This window comes from Hemiscyllium ocellatum, chromosome 31, assembly GCF_020745735.1.
Source record: "Hemiscyllium ocellatum isolate sHemOce1 chromosome 31, sHemOce1.pat.X.cur, whole genome shotgun sequence".
NCBI lineage: Eukaryota > Metazoa > Chordata > Chondrichthyes > Orectolobiformes > Hemiscylliidae > Hemiscyllium > Hemiscyllium ocellatum.
The window spans coordinates 14226157-14251214 of NC_083431.1; the positions used below are offsets into that span (position 1 = coordinate 14226157).

General features: G+C 40.9%; 1 protein-coding gene across 3 annotated transcripts in view; it reads right to left on the reverse strand.

Annotated features, from left to right (window-relative positions):
- Positions 1 to 2208: 2208 nt before the first annotated feature.
- mnta (MAX network transcriptional repressor a) overlaps positions 2209 to 25058 on the reverse strand; it is a 148359-nt gene continuing 125509 nt past the window's right edge. For all 3 annotated transcript variants that reach the window (XM_060848215.1, XM_060848216.1, XM_060848214.1), the window contains exons 5-6: positions 11273 to 11465; positions 2209 to 7672 (exon numbers count right to left, since the gene is read on the reverse strand). In XM_060848215.1, coding sequence (XP_060704198.1) covers positions 6954 to 7672; positions 11273 to 11465 — 912 coding nt within the window. In that variant the 3' untranslated portion in view covers positions 2209 to 6953. The remainder of the gene's footprint in view (positions 7673 to 11272; positions 11466 to 25058) is intronic.

A 25058-nucleotide genomic window follows, 5' to 3' on the forward strand; every position in this document is an offset into this window, starting at 1 on the left:
AAGTGAAAGAAACTCTTGTATTTGGAAAACTTTTCATGGCTTTAGAATTATCTCAATGCAATCATGACCAATGAAATCATAATTTAAATGCCAGCTTCATTACAGAATGCGGTCTGAAGGAATTCAATTTAACAATGTTCAACTGGAAATATAAGGCCTTTTCAAATTTTTCCTCCCAGTTCTTGAATTTTGTCATGATTGTTGGCTACATTCAGAAGAAACAAACTCAACAGACCAGCAACATTTATAAAGGCTAGCCCATAGCAATCAATCGCAAATGGTCCCCCCGGCATTAATGTGTGGTCAACAGCGGTTGTGGAACAAGCAACATTCAGATGATAAACTCAGAAATGAATGTCAGAACTGCATCTCAACTGATTACAATAACTTGCACCAGCATCTGCAGTTCTCACTTTCTCCTGACTACAATAACTTTCCAGGGTAACAGTTTACGATAAAATTGCCTTTGATAGTTTCTAAATTCCGTCCCACTCCAAAACCATTTGTCAAGGAGCTAAATCCTTCCTGAGACATCATTCCTGCAGTGATTGTTCACATGTAACTGCAGACACTTGAGTGTTGATGGCATCCAACTGCACGAGAGGACAATAGGCAAGTTTGACCTTTCAGCATAACTCAAGTCTCACTTAAAAGCTGAAAGGCCCATTCTAGCCTGATGCTCTAGAGAAACAAAGCTGAGTTATCAGATAGAGACAAACCTTTAAACTTTGTGATAGGATCAGTATAATGATTCTTCTCCCAACAATATGCTTCAATTAAATAGCATTTATACAGGTGGCCAGCACATGGCTTGTCTTCTTATACCTAGGTTTACAAGCCAACAAAAGATGAAAAGCTCTCTTCTCACCCAACGGTCAAGATTTAAATCAAGAGTTAAAAAAAGGGAATTGCCAATGCTGTGTCGAGTAAACAATACATAAATAAACAGACATGTATTCTGGTTACTCTGTGGAATTCTAGATATATGACAACATACTGCAGGAACAGGTAGGAATTGAACCCAGCCCCCTAATCCAGAGATAGGGACTCTACCACTATGTCACCAGAACCCCTTACACAGTGGAGCAGATAGATACGTTTTTAAACAACCTACTCAGATACATTATGGCACAACTTTGGACCAGGTGGGATTTGAACCCTTTGGGCTCAAAGATGAGACCCTACCACGGCACCACAGGTGCTTTTTATAGTGAGGCAGATATTGTAGCACAGAAACCTGTACACACCTGAAGGATAATTCAGAATACCCCTGAAGTGAATGCAGAAGCTTTGTATTGATCAGGGTCAATGAATAGGATGACCAGGCAGTGTGAATCCCATGACAACACCCCAATCAGTACCCCTGACATAGAGACATCCCTGTTCTGACAAACAGTCACCAGACTCAAAATGTTAACTCTGCTTTCTTCCCGCAGATGCTAGCCGAGTTGCTGAGTTTCTTCAGCAATTTCTGGGGTTTTTTTGCCCCTGACATACAAAGTTTATCAGGATCCACAGAGTACACTACATCATTAAGTCTGCATGTATCCAGCAAATGTGCAGGGAACTCTGGGAATTTCCTCCCTAAACATCTTTATCTTTCCTTCTTCTATGATGCTCCATAGAACTTTCTTCTTGGCCCCTTTGTCCCATGTTGCTGTTAAGCTGTACAGGTACACAATTGCCCCACAGCTTGACAGGTACCAACTAAGACTTAATCCAGAACAAACAAGTACCTGGTTGAGCAAAACAAAAAATGTAAGGGGACTGCACACTAAAATGAACCACTCTGTACACAGTGACTAAATATTAAATGGAATGCCACTAATATCACCCTTAGGTAGCCTGTTTTCAAATGTTTTTCAATAATGCTTCTGTGATGCACTTCGGATGTTTCACTGTGTTGAAGGTGCTATACAAATGCAAGTTGGTGCTGCTACAAACACTTTTGTGAAGCTTTCCTCTGGAAGATCTTGTAGAGCTCTAAACACACAAACCTCCGTGAGTTTATTTACAACATAACCATACTTAGCGACTAGAGCAACCCTCCTCTCCATTTCACCATAACCAATATGTTAGTGCACTAGCAATGATGAGACAGTATTGAACAAACAGGGAAGGTGGAAGAAAATGACAAATGCCCAATCTTGTACAAAGATACAACCATACACAACAGGATTAAAGCAAACAAGCAGATGGATGGTCAGTGCAGGTGTATCTTTATTTTTATAGTATCTGAGGCAAGTGCATCTTGCTTGATAGATGGGTATGAGAATATTATACACATTGATACTGAATGTTTTGAATGAAAGCCATTATATTACAGCTAGATAGTAAAAATACATTATATACAAAAATCCACTGTTATTTTTCACACACCTGGTCCATTCAAACACTTCAAAAATCTTTACAGAAAAGATTTTTTAAAAACTTTTTTCCCCTCAATATTTTAAACAAAAGCTGTTGCACAGTGAAGTAATTCACTATAAACATTAATAATAAAAAGTAATGTCTCTCTAATGGGGGGAAATTGTTCTGCTTTCTTTCATTTCAGATATAGACCCAGTCATTTCTTTTTTTGGTTAGCCTGGTATCTGATGTGCACAAAACCCCAATCACCCATGCTCAATAGGCTGTGAATCAAGTTACAGAGGAACCCACCACAGGTAGATGCTGCTTCTGTACAATGTGAGACCTGCCCTAGCTACAGGGGCTCCTAATCATAGCTGGCTGCAGCGTGATTTCAAAAATAAAGTTCTCCTGGCTGACATCCTTCATAAATTCCAGCAAGTTTAACTTTCGGGTTTCAGCCAGGCACTGTGCGAGAGCGTTAGATTAGGAGCTGGTGTCACCAATACGGTTCTTAGTGCAAAATAGAAGCAGCTAGTGTTTCTTGGTTGCCAGATATTAAGTGCATTCTCTTTTGCGACAAAGGGATGTAAACCACTTAGCCAAATAGGAAGAGTTTAGGCACAGGGCACATGGTTAGGAAAGCACCAAGAGGTCAAACTTTGATAAAATGACAAATAAACGGAAACAAAGCTCATTTTAAACTTAATTACATATTTTTTATCTGCAGCCCTGTTCTCAAAACCTTTCAGGGGATAGCTGCTTTTAAACAATCTTCTCACAACACTTGTTTAATGGATTAACAAGATTAATCTCTCCTTTCAAATTAAACCTCTACAACAGAATTAAACTCCAATGAAATAATAAACTAATGATATCAGGACAATACAAATCTCAGATTCAAAATTTTCCATTTGTCCCTCAAGCACAAGGTTGAAAGGAGGTTCTTTTTTTTTAAGTAATAAAGCATTCAGAGATCATAGTTGCATTTGTGAATAAAGTATTTGTCACTTAAATTAAAATATCAAGCTGTGGAAATCTTCACTGGCTGATTACAACTTTGTTGCACCACCAGCCAACAGAATTTTTAATGCTTCCACTCAGTGCATTTGGTTGAATTAAATTCAACCCCCCTCCCCCTCCAGTTATGATCTCCTCTGTCAAAAGGTGTGGCAGGTGGATCGAGAGCCCCGCAGTACCTTTGTCAAGCCACCCTCCTTCACGTGAAAATCTAGCCAGCAAGTGTCAGCAAATTGATCAACCATGGAGACATCAGAGTTGTCAAACACTATGCTCAAACACTAACATGGACTCTACAGAAGAAGTATCTGGATGGCGGGAGGTTATTTTCCACCTGCCCAATGCTGCTATGGCTGAAATCTATTTTTTCTGCTCAGATATTTTTGAACAGTAAACAGGAAGGTGGGTTGTTATTATTAATATCCCTGAAAATAGTGATGAATGTCAACTCCTGAAGGGTTAATCTTCAATGCCTGGCAGATTTATATAGAGCTCACCACACAAATGCCTTCCAAAAATGACAATATGGACATACAATATAGTTTATACAACTTTCACAACTTACCCAAGTATCAAAAGCTTAGGCATGGGACACGTGAATGTGGAAAACACCAAGAGATTCCATTTTGATAAAAGGATAAATAAACTGAAACAGAGCTCACTTTAGATTCACCTACAAGCTTCACATCTAATAAATCCTTGTATTAAACAGTCAAAAATGATTATTCCGTTACTGTTTAGTTTACCAGACTGTTTCCTTCATCGTTAGCCAGAAGTAAAATCTTGAGGGCTATAGGTCAAATAAGACAATGGTGTCTTCAGTTCAGAATATCTCCATATTTTGTTATGCAAATATTTAGAAAGCAGTAGCCCAATTGCAAATGATCAAACACTGATAATAGCAGATGAATCCTGCAATACAACCTCAGCCTCAAGTCCCTGCCTATGACTCAGAGTCAAATACTCAGTGACATTCACTCATCACAACATAGAAAGTGTGATAGTTTGTAATTGCATAATTGAAAAGATGGAGAAACTTGTGTCTGTGCCTTAACTGCAGCACTTAAACGTTGATTTAAAAAAAATACCTATAGCTAACTCCACAGCATGTTTAGTGGGTTAAGTGCAATCCCTGATATAATTCAGAGCTGTCACACTATGGAAACTCCCCAGGTTTAAACCCAGATTAGGGAGACTGAAAAGAGAAAAATAAAAATTGTAGTCCTGAAACTCTGAAAAAAAAACGTATTCATTAAGCTGAAGGAAGATTTAGACTGGGCTGTGATTCCTTCACAGTTGAATTGTCAATCACAGGTACCATGTATTGAGGTTTGGGGAAGAACTGAAAAGGAGAATTACACAGACAAAAATAGAAAGGAGATGCAAGAACTGACTGCTGATGTTGGGCAGAACAGTCAGGGGCATGTCACATTATTTAAAGTTCTGTACACATAAACAAGCAGAAAAAAGTATTTAACGGGGTGATATAGGAAGATAATGCTTCAATTGTAATGTACTGCCACAGACCAAGGTCCAGAGAAAACAAATAAACTACTGTTTTTCTCCCTGGCACGTAACTTCATTTGAACCCGTTGCTGCATCACTATGTCGCCATATACCAGTAAGCTATGAATCAGGGTATAAGCTATTAAAAAAGTTCTGAGAACCTATTTTCACCAGTGGTAATAATGGGAATAGAGGTACCCTGGAATTTAAAAAAAAGTACACACATTTAATTTTAAAAATTGCTATTTCATACAAGCAAACAGTGGAATTGTGAAGCAACATGACTTAATAATATCCTTCACCATAAATTAGAAACTCCACTCTGACTTAACATTTTGAGCTGGTCAGTGGCTCACTGCAGCAAACTCTGTAATTACAAATAAAATGGAAGCATCTGTGCAAAACACTCAACTTATGGAAAAAAAACTGAACAGCAGTAACTGGGTAGAGTTGGCATTCAAGAAACTGAGCAGGGTGTCCACGTGTTCATGGTTCTGAACCTTCCACTTGAATGTTCCTTAGCAATATTATGATCCCATGACAAGAGTTTACACTGAAATCAGCACCCGGACAGACAATGAGTCCATGATTCAATTTGCTCAGAGAATGTTTATGGAAACAAGTTCTGATCTGACACTTCTACTTTGCATTTTTAGACCAGGTTACTGTGAAGCACAACATTTTCAAGTAGTTACATGATTAAAAAAAAATGAGAAGCTCATGATTGGAACCACACTGAAGATACCTGAGATATCTCTGTATTTTATAGAAAAGAAATGGGAGGAGGGGTTCTACTTTGTTGTTTGAGTAAACTTAATAATAAACCTCTCCAGGAACCTGGAAGAACATTTATTTAACAATACATACAAAGTATACACCCCAAGATACTTAAACATAGGGACTTCTTCAAGGTAGAATCGTCCAAAGAAGCCATCTGGTGAGGGAAGCACCTCAGCATAACCAATTTGGTTTATAAATCAGATCCATTTATATAGTTTACCAATCAGACCCGTTCTGAGCCTAAATCAAAGAAAGCAGAAAATTTTATTGCAAAAAAATCTATTTTTAAAAAAATGGTCCCCATATGACAGACACTGTCTTTATAGCACACACAGTAATGATGTCAGTCTTAGACAATTCATACACTTAAATTCACTTTAAACTTAGAAAGCCACTCAGTCCATTGGACACAGCTACAAACAGGACTGCAGCACGTCATTAACTTCTCTCCTCCCTTCCCCTTCTACCACCTAACAACAACTATTCACCATAGCCAGGACTTCTTACAGATTGCGAGAACGTATGTAGGTCTTTTGTTACAGCAGCCAATTAATGACCTTTCCAAAGGGTGCATTTAAATTAAACACCACAACAACTAGTTTATTTTAAACCCTTACTGGTCTTGACTAAGCAACTTTAAAAACAAGAATTCAAAAAGCTGGGGACAGACACATTGGCTCTGTCTTGGGCCTCCTGCAATATGTCCAGGCCTGGTCCAGCAGACCACTGTGTTTCAACTCACATACACACAGGTATATTCAAAGGCTTGACAAATGTCTTATCTTTGTTAATTTAACTCAGTATATCAACATCATCTAGTGAAGCTCAACTTCACTAAGGCATTCGTTTGCAAGATTTCATGTTTTTGCTTTTTAGACCCCTCTGTCCGATCATGGTGACATCTGTCCAGCAACTGTTTCCTGGAACAATACAACATGAAGGGGCAGGGGAGGGGAGGAAACAAAATAAAAGCCTTGCTAACATCTTTTTAAATTCACCAATTACAAAACACACACACACACACACACACACACACATACATACACACACACACACACGCACACACAAAAGGTCACTAAGGGCAGTTGTCATTCCACGTTGCTCTGATTAATTTATGTTCTGCAATGTCCATTCCTTTCCCACTGCCAACTTGGGAGCATGACGTATAGTTTTTTTCCAAAATCTTTGTCTTCTGAAGTCGCCTTTCTTTCCCTTGCCTGTAATTTGTTGCTGGGAATGTATTGGAGAACCAAGGGAAAGAGTCTTTTAAATCGCTCAGGGTTCTACGTTGGCCAAGTTTACGCCAGCTTCAAAGTGCTCACAGGAAACGATGGCATGGTCACCATCGTGACAGGGTTCAGGACTGTTTGGCCCACTATCTGCTGGTGCACTACTTGAGGACCCATAGCTTGCTTTGTCACAACGGCCTGCTGGCCAACAGGCGCGGTGCCGTTTACTTGCTGGTGGGTGATGGCGTGAGTGAGGTGACTCACGACTGGCTGGTTCACTGTCATTGGCTGTGGATAGATAGTGGGCAGCTGTTGACCAAGGTGAGCCATATGGCTTAAGGTGGCTGGGTGCACAGTGATGTGGCCAATAGGTTGAGCAGCAGTGGTCAGCTGGACAGAGCTGGAGGTCGCAGGTGCAATGTGAGCAATGTGTTTCGCTTGAGAAGCTTGGATAACATGATTGACAGCTGTGTGAATCACAGACGCATGGGAAGCAGGTGCAGCATGGGCAATAACAGTTGGTTGTAGCGTTGATGCCGTCACAATGTGAGTCTGAGCTGGCATTACAGTCTGTGATGGAGCTAAAGCCTGGGGCTGGATTTGCACTTGTGCCTGGGTTTGAGGCAGCTTCTGCTGGACAGCCAAATGTGGAGGCAGGAACGATGACTGGTGAGCAATAGGAGAGGATACAGCTTTAAGCAAGTCCTGATGTGAGCAGTGAGGCGTTTGTAATAGCGAGTTTATGGGTCTCATATCGTCAATATCATCATCGATATTGTCTTCACCCTCTGAAATGAATAGACAAAGAAAAAGAGAGCTAAATGGTTATTGTCATCAAATGTAAAGTTCTTTTCTTCTAATAACTACTCATATTTACAAGCATCCTGTCCTGAAGGTTTTGAACATTACTGGAGTGCACTTGACTTTGGCTGGGTCTTCAGGTGAGAGTCTAGAAGCACAAGATGAGTCTCACTAGCTTGTGCCATACCACAGTGCACCATTGCCCTCAACAATCCTATTACATCCCCTAGATGCATCCATTAGATGCAATGGATTTCTGGATCACATTCAGGAGCATCTCTCTAACTAAGGTTTTGCAAAGACAGGATGCCAACTGAGTAGAGTGACTGATCACACATCTGACTGCTATTTGAGTGGGGATGTAAAAGGTAGCAGAGATCCACCTCTGGGAAATATCCTAATCTAGTTTTCAATTCTGCCCCAGGACCAAAAGTGGCTAAATTGTGAGATTTCAGTTATGCGGAGGAACTGAAGAAGCAGGGACTATTTTCCTGAGACCAGAGAGGCATTTTTAATTCATTCATGATATATGGGTGTTGCTGACTGGATATTGATCCAGTGACACTGGAAAAAAGGCATCAGAATTCTAAATCAGGATCATGAGTGACCTGAGGGAAACTTGCAAGGGATGGTATTCCTATTTGTTTGCTGCCTTCGTTTTTCCAGACGGTAGTGGTTGTGGGTTTGGAAGGTGCTGTTTCAGGAGACTTGGTAAAATTTCTGCAGTGCATCTGCTGTATTGTTTACACTGCTACTACCAAGTGTCAGTATTGGAGGGAGTGACTCTTTGGGAAGAGATGCCAATCAAGCAGTTCATTTTATCTTGGATGTTGTCAAGCTTCTTGAGTATTATTGGAATTGCACTTATCCAGGCAAGTGGGGAAGCATTCCATCACACTCCTGACCTGTGTCTCGTTGATGGTGGACAGACACTGGGGAGTCAGGAGGTGAGTTACTCACTGCAGTATTTTTCTAACCTAGTAGCCATTGCATTTATATGGTGAGCCCTATTCAGTTTATTGCCAATGATAACACCCAAGATGTTGATAGTGAGGGATTCAATTGAAGGTCAAGGGGAGGAAGTTAGATTCTCTCCTGTTGGGGATGGCATTGCCTGGCACTTGCGTGGTCTGCATGTTATGGAGCGACTGAGTCATAGAGATGTACTTGCCACTTGTCAGCCCACATGTGGATACTGTTCAGGTTTTGTAGCATTTGAACATGGACTGCTTCAGTACCTAAGGAAGTGCGAATGATGCTGAATATTTTTGGCAGATGCTTGCACATTGCCATTTTTGACCTTATGATGGAGGGAAGGGCATTGATGAGGCAGCTGAAGGGTGGGCCTTGGCCACTACCCTGAAAAACTCCTGCAGGGATGGCCTGGAGCTGACATGATTGACCTCGAAAAAGCACATTCATCTTCCTTTTCCCCAAGTATGGCTCCAACCGGCGGAGAGATTTCCCCCCAGATTCCTACTGACTCCAGTTTCACTAGGGCTCCTTGTTGCTCTCACTTCAGGAGATTAAAGGGATATTTATTCAAATCATGATTGATTTATATACTGAATTTAAAAAATTATGTTTCCCAGTTATAAAATAGACAGGGAGCAGGAGTTAAAGTGATTGGCATTTTTACATTGAATTGTTATGATCTAGAACCAAGTTTGGATAAACAGTGGAACAGGAAGCCCTACTGAAGTAAGCGGGAGAGTGGACTAACTGCAAAACTCTACTAGAGAATCAGGATATGCACAGTGAGCCAAATAATACAACAAAGAAGGAAGCCATTCTATGATTCTATATGATATATCTTATGGTTACTAACTGGGTCCCATCAAACCAAGTTGGAACATTCAAGGAGACGAGAAATGGATTTTAAAAATCCACTGTACGATTACTGAATCATTAAGTATGAAAGCAAGCTTGAGGAATAATAATTAACTCTCAAGATTTTCTAATGAATAATAGTGAGACACTCCAGTGAAAACAGACAGATAGAGCACAATTAGTTGATGTAACATAATGGGCAATGCATAAGTAAATCTGAGCCATGCTTTTCATCTTTCAACCTGCAAGGAAAGAGTTGCACAATTGCACCACAACATATTAATAACCTTTCAGAAAACTCATTTACAAATCTTCTACTGTTTCCAATTCATCCAAGCTGGTTGTCATGACAATCTCCACAAAAGGCACAACATGCCATTAAAAAGGGAGCAATCCAGCTGTGCTATATTTACTGAATCGCAGCAGTTTATCACTCCCTGCCACCTCTTCCATTCTACTCCTCTGTTCTCCTCTCTCCCCCACACCCCCACTCCCCCCAACACCACTGTGTCAATGTCTGCCCCAGGGTTTTATTTCAAATCAAATAATCTTTGGATCCTCATCAAGAGGTCACAAATGTAAGATACAAAACAGGTCTCTGTCCCCCAGCCATCCACAAGAGCTGCCGGTGACTCATCTCCACTTCGGCCATGTCTGTCAACAAACTTGTTCCTACACTTTCCATTTGGTCTCTTTGTGGTCTGTTCAACTGCGGGACATCAGTCAAAATGGGATTCAGGGTTGTTCCTTACCAAGGAAAAGGGAAGGCCATTTCAAGGTTAGGAAATATACCAAGCGGGGTCAATAAAGTAGGGTGGGAGCAGATTGGTATGAACTATTAAATCCTCCACAGATCAGATGAGCTATGGAAGCTGGGTCATTGGGTATATTCAAGAGAGAGATTGATAACTTTTTCAGATATTAAAGCATGAAGGGGTGTGGAATGAAAGTGGGAATATAGCATTGACATAGGAGTGAGCCATGATTATATTAAATGGCAGAGCAAGCTCACAGGGCTGAATGGCCAATTCCTGCTCTCAGTTCCCGTGTTTCTATAAATGGCTTGCTCTACACTGTAGGTTCTACATAATGATTATTTCACTTTCCACATTGCACACGAAGAAGTTTTCTATTTCCTGTGAGGAAGTTCCTAACTACTACAAAATTGACTCTCATTACCAGCATGGCTACTGTTATAAGGTAAATACTTGGTTCCTACAAATGGGAAGTACATTTGGAAAACTGCACCTTCCAAAGCTGCAGTTCCATCTAAACCAACATTCTGTTTACAAATTACATCCAGCCCAGTAGATGCTTCCTATCACACCAGAGTGAAACATGTTGCAGCATTGATGGCAGCATCTATTCAATGAAGCTAGCAAAAGAGATTTAGTTGCACTGCTGTCCAGTACACTGTGTGGAAAATGTCCTCCCCAAATTCCAAACATGTGACATTTTCGTGTATGTTTTTAGGTTCCTCAATAGTTAATGTGGTAACTAAATGAACACAATCACATTACTCAGTCAAGTTACCTGGACAGGAAGTAAAATTTCTTTTAACAGTTTTGCAAATTCAGCACAGACTCGATAGACCAAATAGCCACCCCCAGTGCTGTATTGTTAGATACAGTTCTGAAGGCTGTAGGGATCAAAGGGTATGGGGGTGTAAGTGGGATCAGGGTAATAAGTAGGATAATTGGCCATGATCATGTCGAATAACCTACTCCCAATATTATTTTCAAGGTTCCTTCTCTTACCGGATGCGGTTGAGGTAGAAGCTTGGTCATCCTCTGGTTGTACGGTTTGGCGAAGAATGCGATCCACTTCAAGAATGTCCATCCATTGGCTCAGTTCATTCTTCAAATCTGCTAAACGTTGCTGGGTGGCAATTTTCTCTCTTGCAAGGCGCTCCATTTCGTGCTCATATTCCTTCTCTTTCCTTTTTAAAGTCTATTAAAAAAATGAAAAAGAAAGGTCATAAGATCTGGTTATCAAAGAAGGAATACGCAACAAATCATGAGTGCTTCAGATAAAGTAGGGACTTCAACCAAACTGGCCTCATCCTTCCAAAACAGCAACTCTACAGTGGTTAATGTTTCCATGAGTAGGTAAAAATCCTCTCCTTAAGGTCTCAACTGAAAGACAGAGCTTGTGGCAGCAAAGACTGCGAAAGTACAAAACAAGGATTTGATCCTTCAGGTTGTTGTCATCCTTCTTGCACGAAGTACAGGAAGCCTTCACTCCATTGCTCTTATTAAATTTTATGCATTTATTTAAATTCAAATTCATTCCATGCATTTTTGAAAAAAGACCCCCTTCCTTCTTTGAATTACAATGATTTTCAAACCTTTCCTTGGAGGTGGGGGAGGGAGGAGCAAGCCTCTGAAAATAATGGCATTCTTCTGGTGTGGTCTTTACCAGATGCCCAAAGAATGACAGTACAAGATATATTATTACTGTGAAGAAAGTGAAGACTGCAGATGCTGGAGATCAGAGTTGAGAGTGTGGTGCTGGAAAAGCTTACTGACTGACTGTGCTTTTCCAGCACCACACTCTTCAACATATTATTATGTGGTTAGCACTGCTGCCTTGCAGCGCTAGAGGCCTGGGTTCAATTCTGCCTCAGGCGACTGACTGCGTGGAGTTTGTACATTCTCCCCGTGTCTGCGTGGGTTTTCTCCGGGTGCTCCGGTTTCCTCCCACAGTCCAAAAATGTGCAGGTTAGGTGAATTGGCCATGCTAAAGTGTTAGGTGAAGGGATAAATGTAGGGGAATGGGTCTGGGTGGGTTGCGCTTCGGCGGGTCGGTGTGGACTCGTTGGGCCGAAGGGCCTGTTTCCACACTGTAGGGAATCTAATCTAATCATTACTGTGGGTCAATTGGTGCAGAATGCCAGTAAGATGATAATTAAGGGAAATAAAATATATAGAATCTTATAGATAATGCAGAAGGATACAATGCAGACTAGTATGAAAGGTCACACCTCATTGCAACTATGAGACCAAATTGATTACATTTGACGGTCTTACACTACCAACTTCAAATCAAGCCAGAATTTTACAAATTGCAACACTCACCATTTTAGTGCCAAAGACCAGCAGGTCATTTATAGGAAGACGTTGGAGGCTGAATATTTCAACCAAACTGCAAGACTCAAATATAACCCACACACGGGTTCAAAAAGTAGAAATTTTAATTACATTCAATGCTCAAATTATATTTTCATACTTTTACTGAATGCCAACTTCTGGATTATCTGCATGATGATAGGTGACATGACCATAAAGGAGCTGTGATCTCTTCATCTTCTTAAAATCACACTCTGCTTCTCAACATGTATTCACCAGTTCATTGCCTGTTCTTCAAGCTCTGAAATTTGTTTCATTTACATTGTTCTCTTCCTGACAGATCCTCTCTTAAAAAAATATCAAACACAGTCCTTCCCCAGCAGCCTCCACTCCTCATCCAACCCTGCTAATCAGACGGCCAGATATAGCTTACGCCTCCTGTGGGGTTTTGGTTATCATTGCTCGGATTTTTGTGTAATGAGCACTAGAGGGAGGGAATAGTTCAGTTGGCAGTCAGAAGGAAATTATATTGAAAGGGAGCACAAATGGATAGGAAGGAGAAAAGAACAAAGGAATTGTGTTTATCTCATGCATTTCACTATCTCAGAGTGCCTCAAAGTGCAGTAAGTACTTTTAAAATGTAGTCACTGTTGGAAACAATGTAGGAAACAAGACAGCCAACTTGGGCACAGTCAGCTCCCACAAACAAAGTGATAATCTGTTTTAGCCGTATTGTTGAGGGATATATATTGGTCATGACAATGGAGCAAGTACCCTGCTGTTCTGTAAAAAATGACATGGGATCTTATTCACCTACCAGAGGGGACAGATAGTGTAGAATTTCACAGTGTAGCTAAAAAGACAATCTCTTCCAACAATGTCGCAATCCCTCAGTACAGTCCTGGAGACTCAGGTCAGGTATCTGGAGTAAACCCAAATCTTTCTCTTTTAAAAGTGAGACCTCTACCAATTGAACCACAGCAATCTTTTCATATCTTCAGGAAAGAGAGGGCAGGGATGGAAGCAGGCAAGAAAATAAACATTCTAGTTGCAACTTGTGGCACTGCAATTAAAATGTAATAATGTAAATATAAGTAACTGAGAAACAGTAAATTAATACCATTATATCTTTCTTTAAAAAGTTAAAATTTATGATTTTATCATGGGAATGTCACTGGACTATCAATCCAGAACTGGAGGAGAAAGTGAGGACTGCAGATGCTGGAGATCAGAGCTGAAAATGTGTTGTTGGAAAAGCGCAGCAGGTCAGGCAGCATCCAAGGAACAGGAGATTCGACGTTTCGGGCATAAGCCCTTCTTCAGGGCTGAAGAAGGGCTTATGCCCGAAACGTCGAATCTTCTGAAGAAGGGCTTATGCTCGAAACATCGAATCTCCTGTTCCTTGGATGCTGCCTGACCTGCTGTGTTTTTCCAGCAACACATTTTCAGCTACCAATCCAGAACCCCAGCATAATGTTCAGGGGACCATCAATAAGGAGCTAGCTTAAAAAAGCACCATGTGACTATTGTTAAGTGTTGTAAACACTCATCTGGACCATTACTACCCTTTAGGGAATATCCGTCCTAAAGTGGTATGGTCTACGAGTGCAGACTCATAGCAATGTGGCTGACTCTTAACTGCCCTCTGGGCAATAAATACTGGTCTAGTCCACGATCCTTGCAACCCTTGAACAATTTTTTTTAAACAATATTGTCCTATTGTAAAAACAGTTCTGAGTACAAGAAATATATCAATGCAACATTCCCAACAAGTTGAGAAAATAGACTAGAACCCCAAATATGTGCAAAGCGAGGCAATAATTTGCTTTGGATGAGTTAGACTTCAACTAATAATTCACAAGTAGTAAACATGTTCACACCACACAAATGCCAGGCGATGACCATCTCCAACAATAAAGAATCTAACCACCTCCCCGTTACATTTACCACTGACTAGAAACTGAACCTTGTTGATGTAAATACGATGTAAATAGCAGTTCCACAAGAACAGGGCTGGGAATTCAGCACCAAGTAACCCCTCCCAACCCCTGTTCCTTGTCCCCAAAGACACTCAAGAAACTCGACACCATCCAGGATAAAGCGTCCCATTGATTGGCAGTCCATCAAACAACAATCTCTCCCTTCACTATCAATGCATAATAGAAACAATGTGTACCATCTGCAAGATGCATTGCAGTAACCCACCAAAGCATCTTACAAATCCAACAGCTTTACCACAGGGAGGACAAGTGCAGCAGATGTATGACAGTGAGGAACTCATCTCTTGACTTCCCAAAGCCTGTCTACCATTTACAAAGCATAAGTCAGAAATGCAATGAAATACTCTTCACTTGCCCTGACAAGTGCAATTCCAGCTACATTCAAAAATATTTGACACCATCTAGGACAAAGCGCCCATCTTAATCAGCATCCCATACACTGCCATATACCTTAATTTCCCTCACCACTGGTGCAGAGTAGTTATTGTAGTTTGTAACATCCACAAGATGCACTGCAGCAGTTTGCTCAAGCTCCCCAACAGTACTTTCCAAACCCTTAAGCTCCGCTACCTAGAAGAACACAAAAGCAGATGCTTGCAAACATCAGCACTTCAGGTTCCGCTCCAAGCCACACATCATTCTGACTCGGAGTTATACTGCATTTTTTTACTATCACTGTCAAATTCTGGAACTATCCACCTAATAGCAATATGGGTGTACTTACAGCAGATGGACTGCAGCATGTCAAGAACAGATAGGCCAGTGGAAATTTACCATTTCCCTTCATAGAATTATGTGTCTTCTTAAACTGGTGTTGTATGTAATAACTCACATCATGGTGTTTTGCAATTAGTCGATAGTATCTCAGCGGCTGAGAGACAACATTTAGTCCAGGCAGTAAATATAAGTAGATTGTGGATAGATTAGAATTAACACAACTAAGCTTTATTTCATCTCCACAATACCATGCAAACAAACTTGCAGCAGGGGTCGTGAGATAGAGGACAGGAGTGGGAATCCTAGCTCATTTCTTCCTCTGTATCCCAGGTCAGGAGGCTTACTACAAAATCCCCATTACCCACTGGATGAACTTATATATTTAAAAAAAACTTGTGTACCTGCAGCAAGATCACAAAGCAATTTACAATGAGTGAATTACTTTCTGAAATGCAATTGGAGAAACACAACAGCAAAATCCCACCAACAAACAATTAATAACCAGATAATTTGCACTAGGGAGCTTTTGTTGAATGAGGAATGTTGGCTAGAACTGCAGGAAGGTTCTATTCTCCTTTGAGTTATTCCATGAGATCTTTAAAGTTGATCTGAGCAAAGAGAAAGTGCATTAGTTTATGGTCTCACTGAAAAATTGCATAGAAAAATCACTGTATTCTTTGCCCAAGATGGGTCTTCTTTATAAGGAAGCATAGACAGAGGAGGTCAGCAGATTATTCAACTGGTCAGGGGAGATCATCACAGATAAACACAACTGTTTAATCATTCAACATCCAAACATCAGGAACCACTAGGTTGTAACCGTAACACACATCGTGAGCAGTTTTCCCCCTCCATATACCAAGATCAGGAGATTATCACCATTTCTGATGCCCAAAAATAGAGCCTAGACCCTTCAGCTTTCCTTGGCTGTAATTTAGTGAGCCACTGGATCAAGTCATGCTATAGATTAACTTTCTAAAGTTTATGTGATGCAGAAGACAATTTAAAGATTTGTCAAAACCAAACAGACTTAAAGCTTCATATTGAATAAAAGACACAATAAAGATGACGATGAACAACTGAAACCAAATTATTGCAGGTTATTGAGAGCACCAGGTCAGTAAACAGTGATTTGTGAAAGTGCTCAATATTGTTAAGGACTGACATATAGATAAAATTAATCCTGAAATTTAGGAATTTCAAGAAGTCACATATATCAGTCTGTAAGAATGTGCATCTACCTACCTTTCTAAATATTGGACGTGATCCCAAATATCCATCATATTCAGTTAAAGGTTTGACAAAACAATTTGGCTCCAGGTTATTAAGTGTTACAAGTGCCACCAAACTAGTTTACAAAATTACAAACACTACACATATGCCTGTTAGTTTAAAAAAAATTCAGAGCTGGATAACAGAATTAGAATCGATGGAATCTCCATCTGTCGCTCTAACAGATGGGCTGTTTGATGACTTCACATTGCACGTTTACTCCTGCTGTCTTAGTATAATCACAATCTTCAAAAAGCTAATTATCATTCTCAGTCACATCTCAAACTACAGCACTACACTCCCAGACATGTAGCAGCAAGGACATCTGCCCTTGCATCTTCAACTGGCCAAATCAGTTTTCCTCTTTTCTCTCTGGCCAGGTTTTTAGCCCTCTGCCCTAATATTTCCTCATGTGGCTCAGTACTGCAGCTGTGATGTGCTTTCGGGCGTTTTGCTACGTTAAAGGTACCACAGAATTACAAGTTGCTGCATTGTTCCAGGATTCTCAGCTTTACTGGATATGTTACTATTGAGCTCCTCAAAGTCAACTTTCCTTCAAAAAGATTTCAGGATACAAACTTGGCACAAAAATTCTCCAAAGGATCAGCTTCATATCATTTATGAATAAACAGGCCACAATCCTGACTGGGTATCAACAAGCGTTTAAAGAGTTTAATAGCAGCAGTTACTGTAGCTACTGACTTCCGCATCAACTTCAACCAGAGTACATCTCAAAACTGAGATACTGCAAAGAAGCTTCAAGGCTGTGAACTAATCCTAGGGAAAGTGGGGTTGGGCTAACATGAGCTTGCCTATGGTTGCACCTTCCATCTCACATTTTTGTCACCATCTCGAAACACTTTGTTATGACTTGCAAAACAGTTCCACAATCATGTCACCATTTTCTATTCAGTGATTTTCATCATTCACATTGACAACTTCAAAAGGAATGTTTCTACTTTCTATATGCCCAGGAGATGAAAAATGCCTGTCCATCATTTCAAACATTTTTGTTAAAGTGCATTTGGCTGTGTGAATCTAACTATTTGTACATCCTGTATCCATCCTCAGATATAATTAACAACAGGTCAAAGTCTGTTAGAATTATATTAAAAAGTTCCCTTCATTCCCTCACTAATCAGTGATCAGTGTAAGTGGAATAAGTTCAGAAGAATGCTGAAAGAATTTGCCCAGCCCCAAGTTCTTAAACAGATCATCCAAGCACCTAGGGTATAAAGAAAAATCTTCCAAACATTCAAGGCCTGATCATCTAGGAGACCATGTCCAATCATTTAGCTATGGACGTCACAATTCAAATTTTACCCTAACTTAAGGTAAACTAATTCCCTTGCCTGGTTTTCCCTGAAAAGGAATCAGTCGAGTTATATGGGTTTAGGAATCCTGCATCTCAGTTTCTCATTTTAAAAGTGTTAAAGCTAAAACATTGCTATTTTAGGGACATTTTATTACATGTCCACTGTCCTGAAGGACTATGGCCTGGCATGAATTTTGTGAATTTTATGGTTTGTCCTATATTCCTTATGCAAAACATTAATTTTCCCCTCCAACATTTGTGAAAACCAGTAATACCATCATTTCAGCCTTTTCTCCAACACTGTAGTTGCTTTACTACATTTAAAACTGGATCTCCTGAAGCCTAAAATATCTCTGATTGCTTTCAAAATTCTTAATGGATGTTTGAACATTAGACACAATTTTCAAAACACAAACATTGGTCAACCTTGCTTGGTTAAGTGGCAGCAATCTTGCCCCAGCATGAGAGGGTCATGGATTCAAGCTTTCCTCCAAAACTGCACCACCTATTTTAGGTTGATACTGGAATGGCGTACTGAACAAAGCATAGCATTGCCAGAGGTATACCGGTTCACACAACAGGTTGAGCTGAGATATTGATTACCGCCTCCAATACTGCATTTTGGGAGATCAAATGTTAAGGAAAAGTATACAGTCAATGGCAGGACCCTGAACAGCACGGATGCATCGACGGTTCTTGGGGTTCAAGTCCATAGCTCCCTGGAAATTGCCACACAGTAGATAGGATGGTAAAGGAGGCGTAAGGCATGCTCATCTTTATTGGTCGAGGCACTGAATACAAGAGCCAGGATGTTATGTTGCAGCTTATAAGACTTTGGTTAGGCCACACTTAAACTATTACATTCAGTTCTGGTTGCAACATTACAGGAAGGCTGTGGAGGCTTTGGACAGGGTGCAGAAGACGTTTACCAGGATGCTGGCTGGATTAGAGGATATGAGCTATAAGGAGAGGCTAGAAAAACTAGGGCTGTTTTCTCTGAAGTGGTGGACGCTGAGGGGAGACTTGATATACATCTATAAAATTATGAGAGGCATAGATAGGGTTGACAGTCATGATCTTTTTCCCCAGAGTTGAAATGTTTAATACTAGGAGGCACGCATTTAAAGTAAGAGGGAAAGTTTAAAGGAGATGTGAGGAACAAGTTTATTCTTACACAGAGAGTGGTAGGAGTCTGGAATGTGCTGCCAGGGGTAGTGGTGGAGGCAGAGTGACCACAAACTGCACTCACTGTCTTTCGAAAATGGGACACCTTCCGCGGTGAGAAGTCTTTCTAAGGAAGTCACAACACAACCAGCACCTGGCCCTTTGACTTGCCACACTCTGAACTCTGCCCTGAACACATCTGGGACACTCGTACCAGCAGGAAACGTCCTTCAATGGCATGTGACCTGCACACTGCTCCTTCCAAAAGTGAATCACTATTGAGAAAAGCACAAGATTATGCAAGGAATGGACGAAGGGCAAGCAGAAAGGATTAGTTTAATTTGCCATCATGCTCGACACAACACACTGGGCCACAGGGTCCTTTCCTGTGCTATACTGTTCTATGTTCTAAAAGGTCACATAGCATTATTAGAATAGATGCCAAATATCTTGGCCAAAGATCATCACTGCACAAAAATATCATCAAAAGCAAATTATGCCTGCTGTGCAATCATGTTAATCAACAAGATAGAAATCATAATTCTGAAGTAATACATGACCGACAAAGTATTCTGGAGTATCTTAAAGGCATGAAAGGTACTGTCAAAATACAATTTCTTTCTAATTTGTTAAACAGCCCCTGATGGGGCACCATAACAAAATTACAAACAAATGATTAACCAAAACACATGAAAAAGGTGAACAAAAATGGACTAAGTACAAAAGAGGGGCAGACAGTCAGGTATAATGAACCCTCTGAGAATCACTGCCTGGGCCTGTTAATGGCCTTCTGACTTGCTGTCCATCCTTACATGGGTCCCCACAGGAACATGGGGCTGTAGTGCAGCCAAACTGCAAAAAAAACTGAAGAAGGGCTGCAAATGAAAACAATCAGCAAACAGACCACAGGAGCTACATGTGACCTGGCACCAAGTGTACTTACTTGACCTTCTGTTGCATGGGACTGCTGTATACAGCACTCTCCACTCCAGATCCCCAGTGAGAAAAGGAAGGACCCTTTTATACAGGGCCCTCCACTGGGGATCTGTGCCACTGGAGGGCAAAACATTACATCATGGCATATCCAAGTGGAAGACAAAGTTGAGGAAGAGAAGAGGGCTTGGCAGCAGGTTCCCTACAGGAAACCCTATGTGTTGTTTGGAAGGGCACAAAGGGAGTCTCCCTGAAATGGCACAGATTGTGAGACAATACATCGCACGGTGGGCCTGGTGCATGGAGCCAATGTCAACTGGCAGAGGTCAGTATGCCTGGAAGCCCACCACACATCTGAGCTGTCTTCACTTTTTGGTGTTTACTTGTTCTCCCGTAAGGGTAACATTCTACTAGCATCAACAAGTCTCAAATATTTGACCCTGCTGGACATGCAGCACACTCAATGTGCCATTTGTTAACATGGCCATTAGTGCAAGGAATGGTACATCCTGTCCTCAACACAGATTCAAATGAAATGCTGGCAGACAGCAACCTGAAGCAGGAAAGGCTGACAGATTTTCTGTGATATAACAGATAAGATTACCTTAAATCAGATGAGGGGTCGAGCCATGGTCACATCCACTCTGTTCTGTATCATTATCTACAGTGTCATTTGGGGAAATCATTAAAACATGCTTAACAGCCTACAAACTACTATTCTTATCTTTCTTTGAGGGGGAGTGGAAAGAGGGAATGGGGAAGAGGTACACTATTGCAGATGTTAAAAATCAGATGCTTGTATCTGGCTTATTTCATCCAACTCAGGAATTGAATCCGATGACAATTCTATTTGGGTCTTACTTGGTTTATCAATTTAAAGCACGAAAATAGTAAATGGCATTTTGTGGTCATATTGTTGAGTCACGCAGATCAGTGGTCTTGGCTGCTAGGGGCTGGAATTCTGAACTTGGTTTCCAAGATAGAGAGAAGGGGCACTCATCAGCAGTTGTAAAATCTACATTGCGACATCAGGTGATCAGAAGAACAAGGGCAGATGGCTATCGCTCACTGACCAACACTCTCATAACAGCGACTTAACTGGGAAAGCACAAATGACTGCTGACAGTGACAGAAGAAAGTATCAGTAAATTCACTCTCTGCCTTACAGAATGGGACTGGCAGGGATGGGGTGATGCCACAGATGTGGAAGGCAACGGAAGAAATTTGCAGTCAGAGTGATCACATAAAAACAGCAGGCTTTTCTCAAGTCTGCATTTCCTTTTTAAGAAGCTTGAGCGCTTCACCCTGGTTCACGTGACAGCAGGAATCCCTTGTACTTTCAGTTTGACAAATACAGTAATCATTGGAGTCTGTCCCCTCCCTCCCTCAGCCTGCTATAGTACACAACAGACGTGTCAGCAGTTCAACCTCCTCTTCCAGGAAGCCACTTGGTCCACTGCCAACACACAATGACTCTACATTCTTGCAACCACTAGGAGCACATTATTTAAACATCTTCCATTACTCTGGCACATACTTAAATCAGAAAACAAAACCTATGCAGAATATGCAAGCTGCATGGGTTTGCCAGCTGTAATTTTTTTTTCACCATTGCCTTCCCTTTTAGTGTGTTGTTTTGTTTGTCAATTTCGTTTGAGGGAAAATTTTGCCTTTTTGGCCACCCTGAAACCATACAGTTTATGGTCATATTGATGCTTGTTGCCATGGATTCCCACTTCCAGGATGGTTCTCAAAAGAATTAAAAGATTTCTTAAAGATTGCTCAGAATACCTCAGTGAGTACCAGAAACATCATGCGGCATTGAGGAAATGGTGATACTTTTTCTCCCACAATTCTGTTTCAACACTTTACAGCAGAGATTCCCAAACTGAGATGTCAACCAAAATTCTGGATTTGCCAGCTTCAGTGATCCTCCTAGAGATCCGAATAATTACTGAAAACTGAATGGCCCTTTATATGTTAGGACTTTTTAATAAGTAGGCACGGCCTAGCTAGCTGATAGTCTTTGATTCCGTTGTGTAAGAAAAATCTCTTTAACTCTGCTTTAAACCCATTCAGTGACTCCAATTCACCTTCTGAGTGCTCCAAAGTTGCTCAATCCTCAAAAGGATTTCTTCTCATCTCTACCCTAATTAGGATCAACCCTAATTTTAAAATAGTGGCCCCTTGTTCTGAGCACTTAGACAAGAGGTAATATCATTTCCACAGTTATCTTGTCAATGTGGTTCAGTGACAGTAAGTGAACAGCAATGTGGTTCTAAGTCAGGATGATGTGTGGCTTGGAGGGGAACTTGCAAGTGGTGGAATCCCCACTCATCCACTGTCCTTGTCCTCCTATGTCACGTAAGAGTGAAAGCAGTGGTTTGGGAGGTGCTACTGAAGGATCTTGGTAAGTTGTGGAGTGCATGTTGCACATGATACACACTGCTGCAACTGTTCAACACTGGTGAAAACAGTGACTCCTGAAATTGATAGAAAGGGAGCCAAGTGGGTTGCTTTGTCCTGGACGGTGGTGTGCTTCTGGAGCACTGTTGGAGCTGCACTCAACCAGGTTAAGTTGAGAGTACTCCATCACACTCCTGACATGTGCCTTGTAGATGGCAGATAGCCTTCGGGTAGTGAGTTACTCGTGCAAAATTCCCAAACTATCACTTGCTCTGGTATTTATATAGCTAATCCAGCTCAGTTTCTGGTCAATGTTGACAGGGAATTCAGTGATGGTAATGCCAATTAGCGTTCAGGGAAAATGGTTATTAAATGTTCTGTTGTTAAAGATGGTCATTGCCTGGCACTTGTGTGGTGCAACATCACTTGACACAGATCAGCTCAAACCTGAACGTGTGTAGATTTTTTGTCATCTGAACACTGACTGCTTCAGTGTCTTAGGAATGCTAACGGTAGTGAATATTGTGCAGAAATCAGCAAAATCCTAACTTCTGACCTTTGGATGGAGGGAAGATAATTGATGGAGCAGCTGAAGATGGATATATCTCCGACGGTTACTGAGAAACAACATCCTGTGGCTGACGTGACTGGTCACCCAAAACCACGATCATCTTCCTTTTCACGAGGTATGACTCCAAACACTGTGGTGTTTTGAGCACCAATTTGCATGGACCCAGTTTTACTCAGGCTCTTTAATCCCACGCTTAGTCAAATGCTGTCTTGAGGTCAAGGGCAGTCACCCTCACCTCACATGTTCAGCTCTTTTGTTCATATTTGGACCAAAGCTGTATGAGACCCTGAGCTGAATGGTCCTGACAGACACCAAACGGAGAGTCAGTGAGTAGGTATTTAACAAATGTGGCATTTGATAGCTCTGCCAATGGTCCCTTACATCAGTTTGTCGATGTCATTTTACACACGTCATGTAGAGAGCAGGATTTTGGTGTCATCTTTTGACATCACTGTCAGGAATTAAAAACTAAAACTACCGACTCAGATGATGCATTTCAATGTGCTCAGTGTCCAAAAAGAAGCATCTTTCCCTTCCATGCATTATTCCTCTTGATTTATTAAAACACAAAACATTCATCAAGCTGTTTGCTTTATGTTGTCAATTTATTCTATGGATGTATTAAAAAAAAATTTCAGGATTTTTTATTTTAAAGATGTCGGTGATCCCAAGTTGTCAGAAGGGAATAAACTACAGCTTGGAGTCAGATTGATTGAAGATGGTCCTTCCCTGAAAGATATGAACCAGCCTGCTGGATTTTAAGGAGACTTTTGTAGCACTGTGGGAAGCTCAAGGTTCGAATCCCACTCCAGGGCTTGATGGCCACGGGAGGTGTGTCCATAATATAGCCAAACAGGTAAGACATCAACTTCCAAGCCTTTCCAACAGACTTTCCGGCTGGTAAAAGCAGGAGAGCGTCCTGGTCAGACATGTTTGATGTAGGACAACACCCTTCCAATTATATCCTCTATCTTCAGACCAGTGACTTGGTCCCGGAACAACAAACTACAAAAGCAGGTCCTCGCACATTTCCAGATGTGGGAAACCTTCTAATGCTAGGCTGGATTTTAACAACTATCCCAGAGCTTATATTATACTTTTGATGCCAGCTCATAGGTTACCAGATTTATTGAATTCAGTTTGTACCAAAGAGATTTTAACTATTGACCTTTAAGGTCCAGCAATGTAGCCACTATGGCGCCTTAATCCAAGCATTTGAATCATGAATAATTTGCGAACTGCTATGAAACTAAGTATTTTTCTCGTCACATAGCTGCTTTTTTTTTGCACCCAAAATATTTGGACTTCAGTGGTGCAATAATGACATGTTACTTTCAGGATGAAAGTTGATGTTCAGCAAAATGTTGTGGCAGATTTGTGAAGACCATTAATTTGCTGTTGCTGAAATTTTTTGATTGCAATTTGGTATTATATTGTGTGAATACAATCGGGCAAGTCTCCCAGAGTAACCATTTGACTGCTTTTAACCAATTTGAAGAAATTAATATTGGGAAGACAAAATATTAGGTCTAAACAGGCATCATTATTGAGCATTGTATTGAACATACAAATACAGACTTTACTAATTCCCTGGATGTACAATTATCCATGAGCTAAGAAGGTGATCTCAATTGTGCTGTTATCAGATGAAACTCAAGCTCCACTTGATGCCATGTCTTTTGCCCAGTCTGAGCTTGAGTAGACGACAAGTGCACTGTAGGAGAAAGTAAAGCCTGCAGATGCTGGAGATCAGAATTGACAGTGGGGTGCTGGAAAAGCACAATAGGTCAGGCAGCATCTGAGGAGCAGGAGAATCGACGTTTCGGGCAAGAGCTCTTCATCAGAAATGTAGACAGACAACTTTTTGTTCGAACCTTCACAACTGCCAGATGTATACTGAATTGCTTTATAACCAACAAAGTGGTTTTCAAAGTTTTGTCACTGTATAATGTAGGAAATGGCAAGGTAATCTGAACACTGAACTCCCACCAGCAGCAATGAGTGACTAACTGCATGATGTCGGTTGGGAAGTAACATTGGTTGTTTTTCTTCAAAACATGACCAATAAATCTTGCAGGTCCACCCAGTAATGGCAGA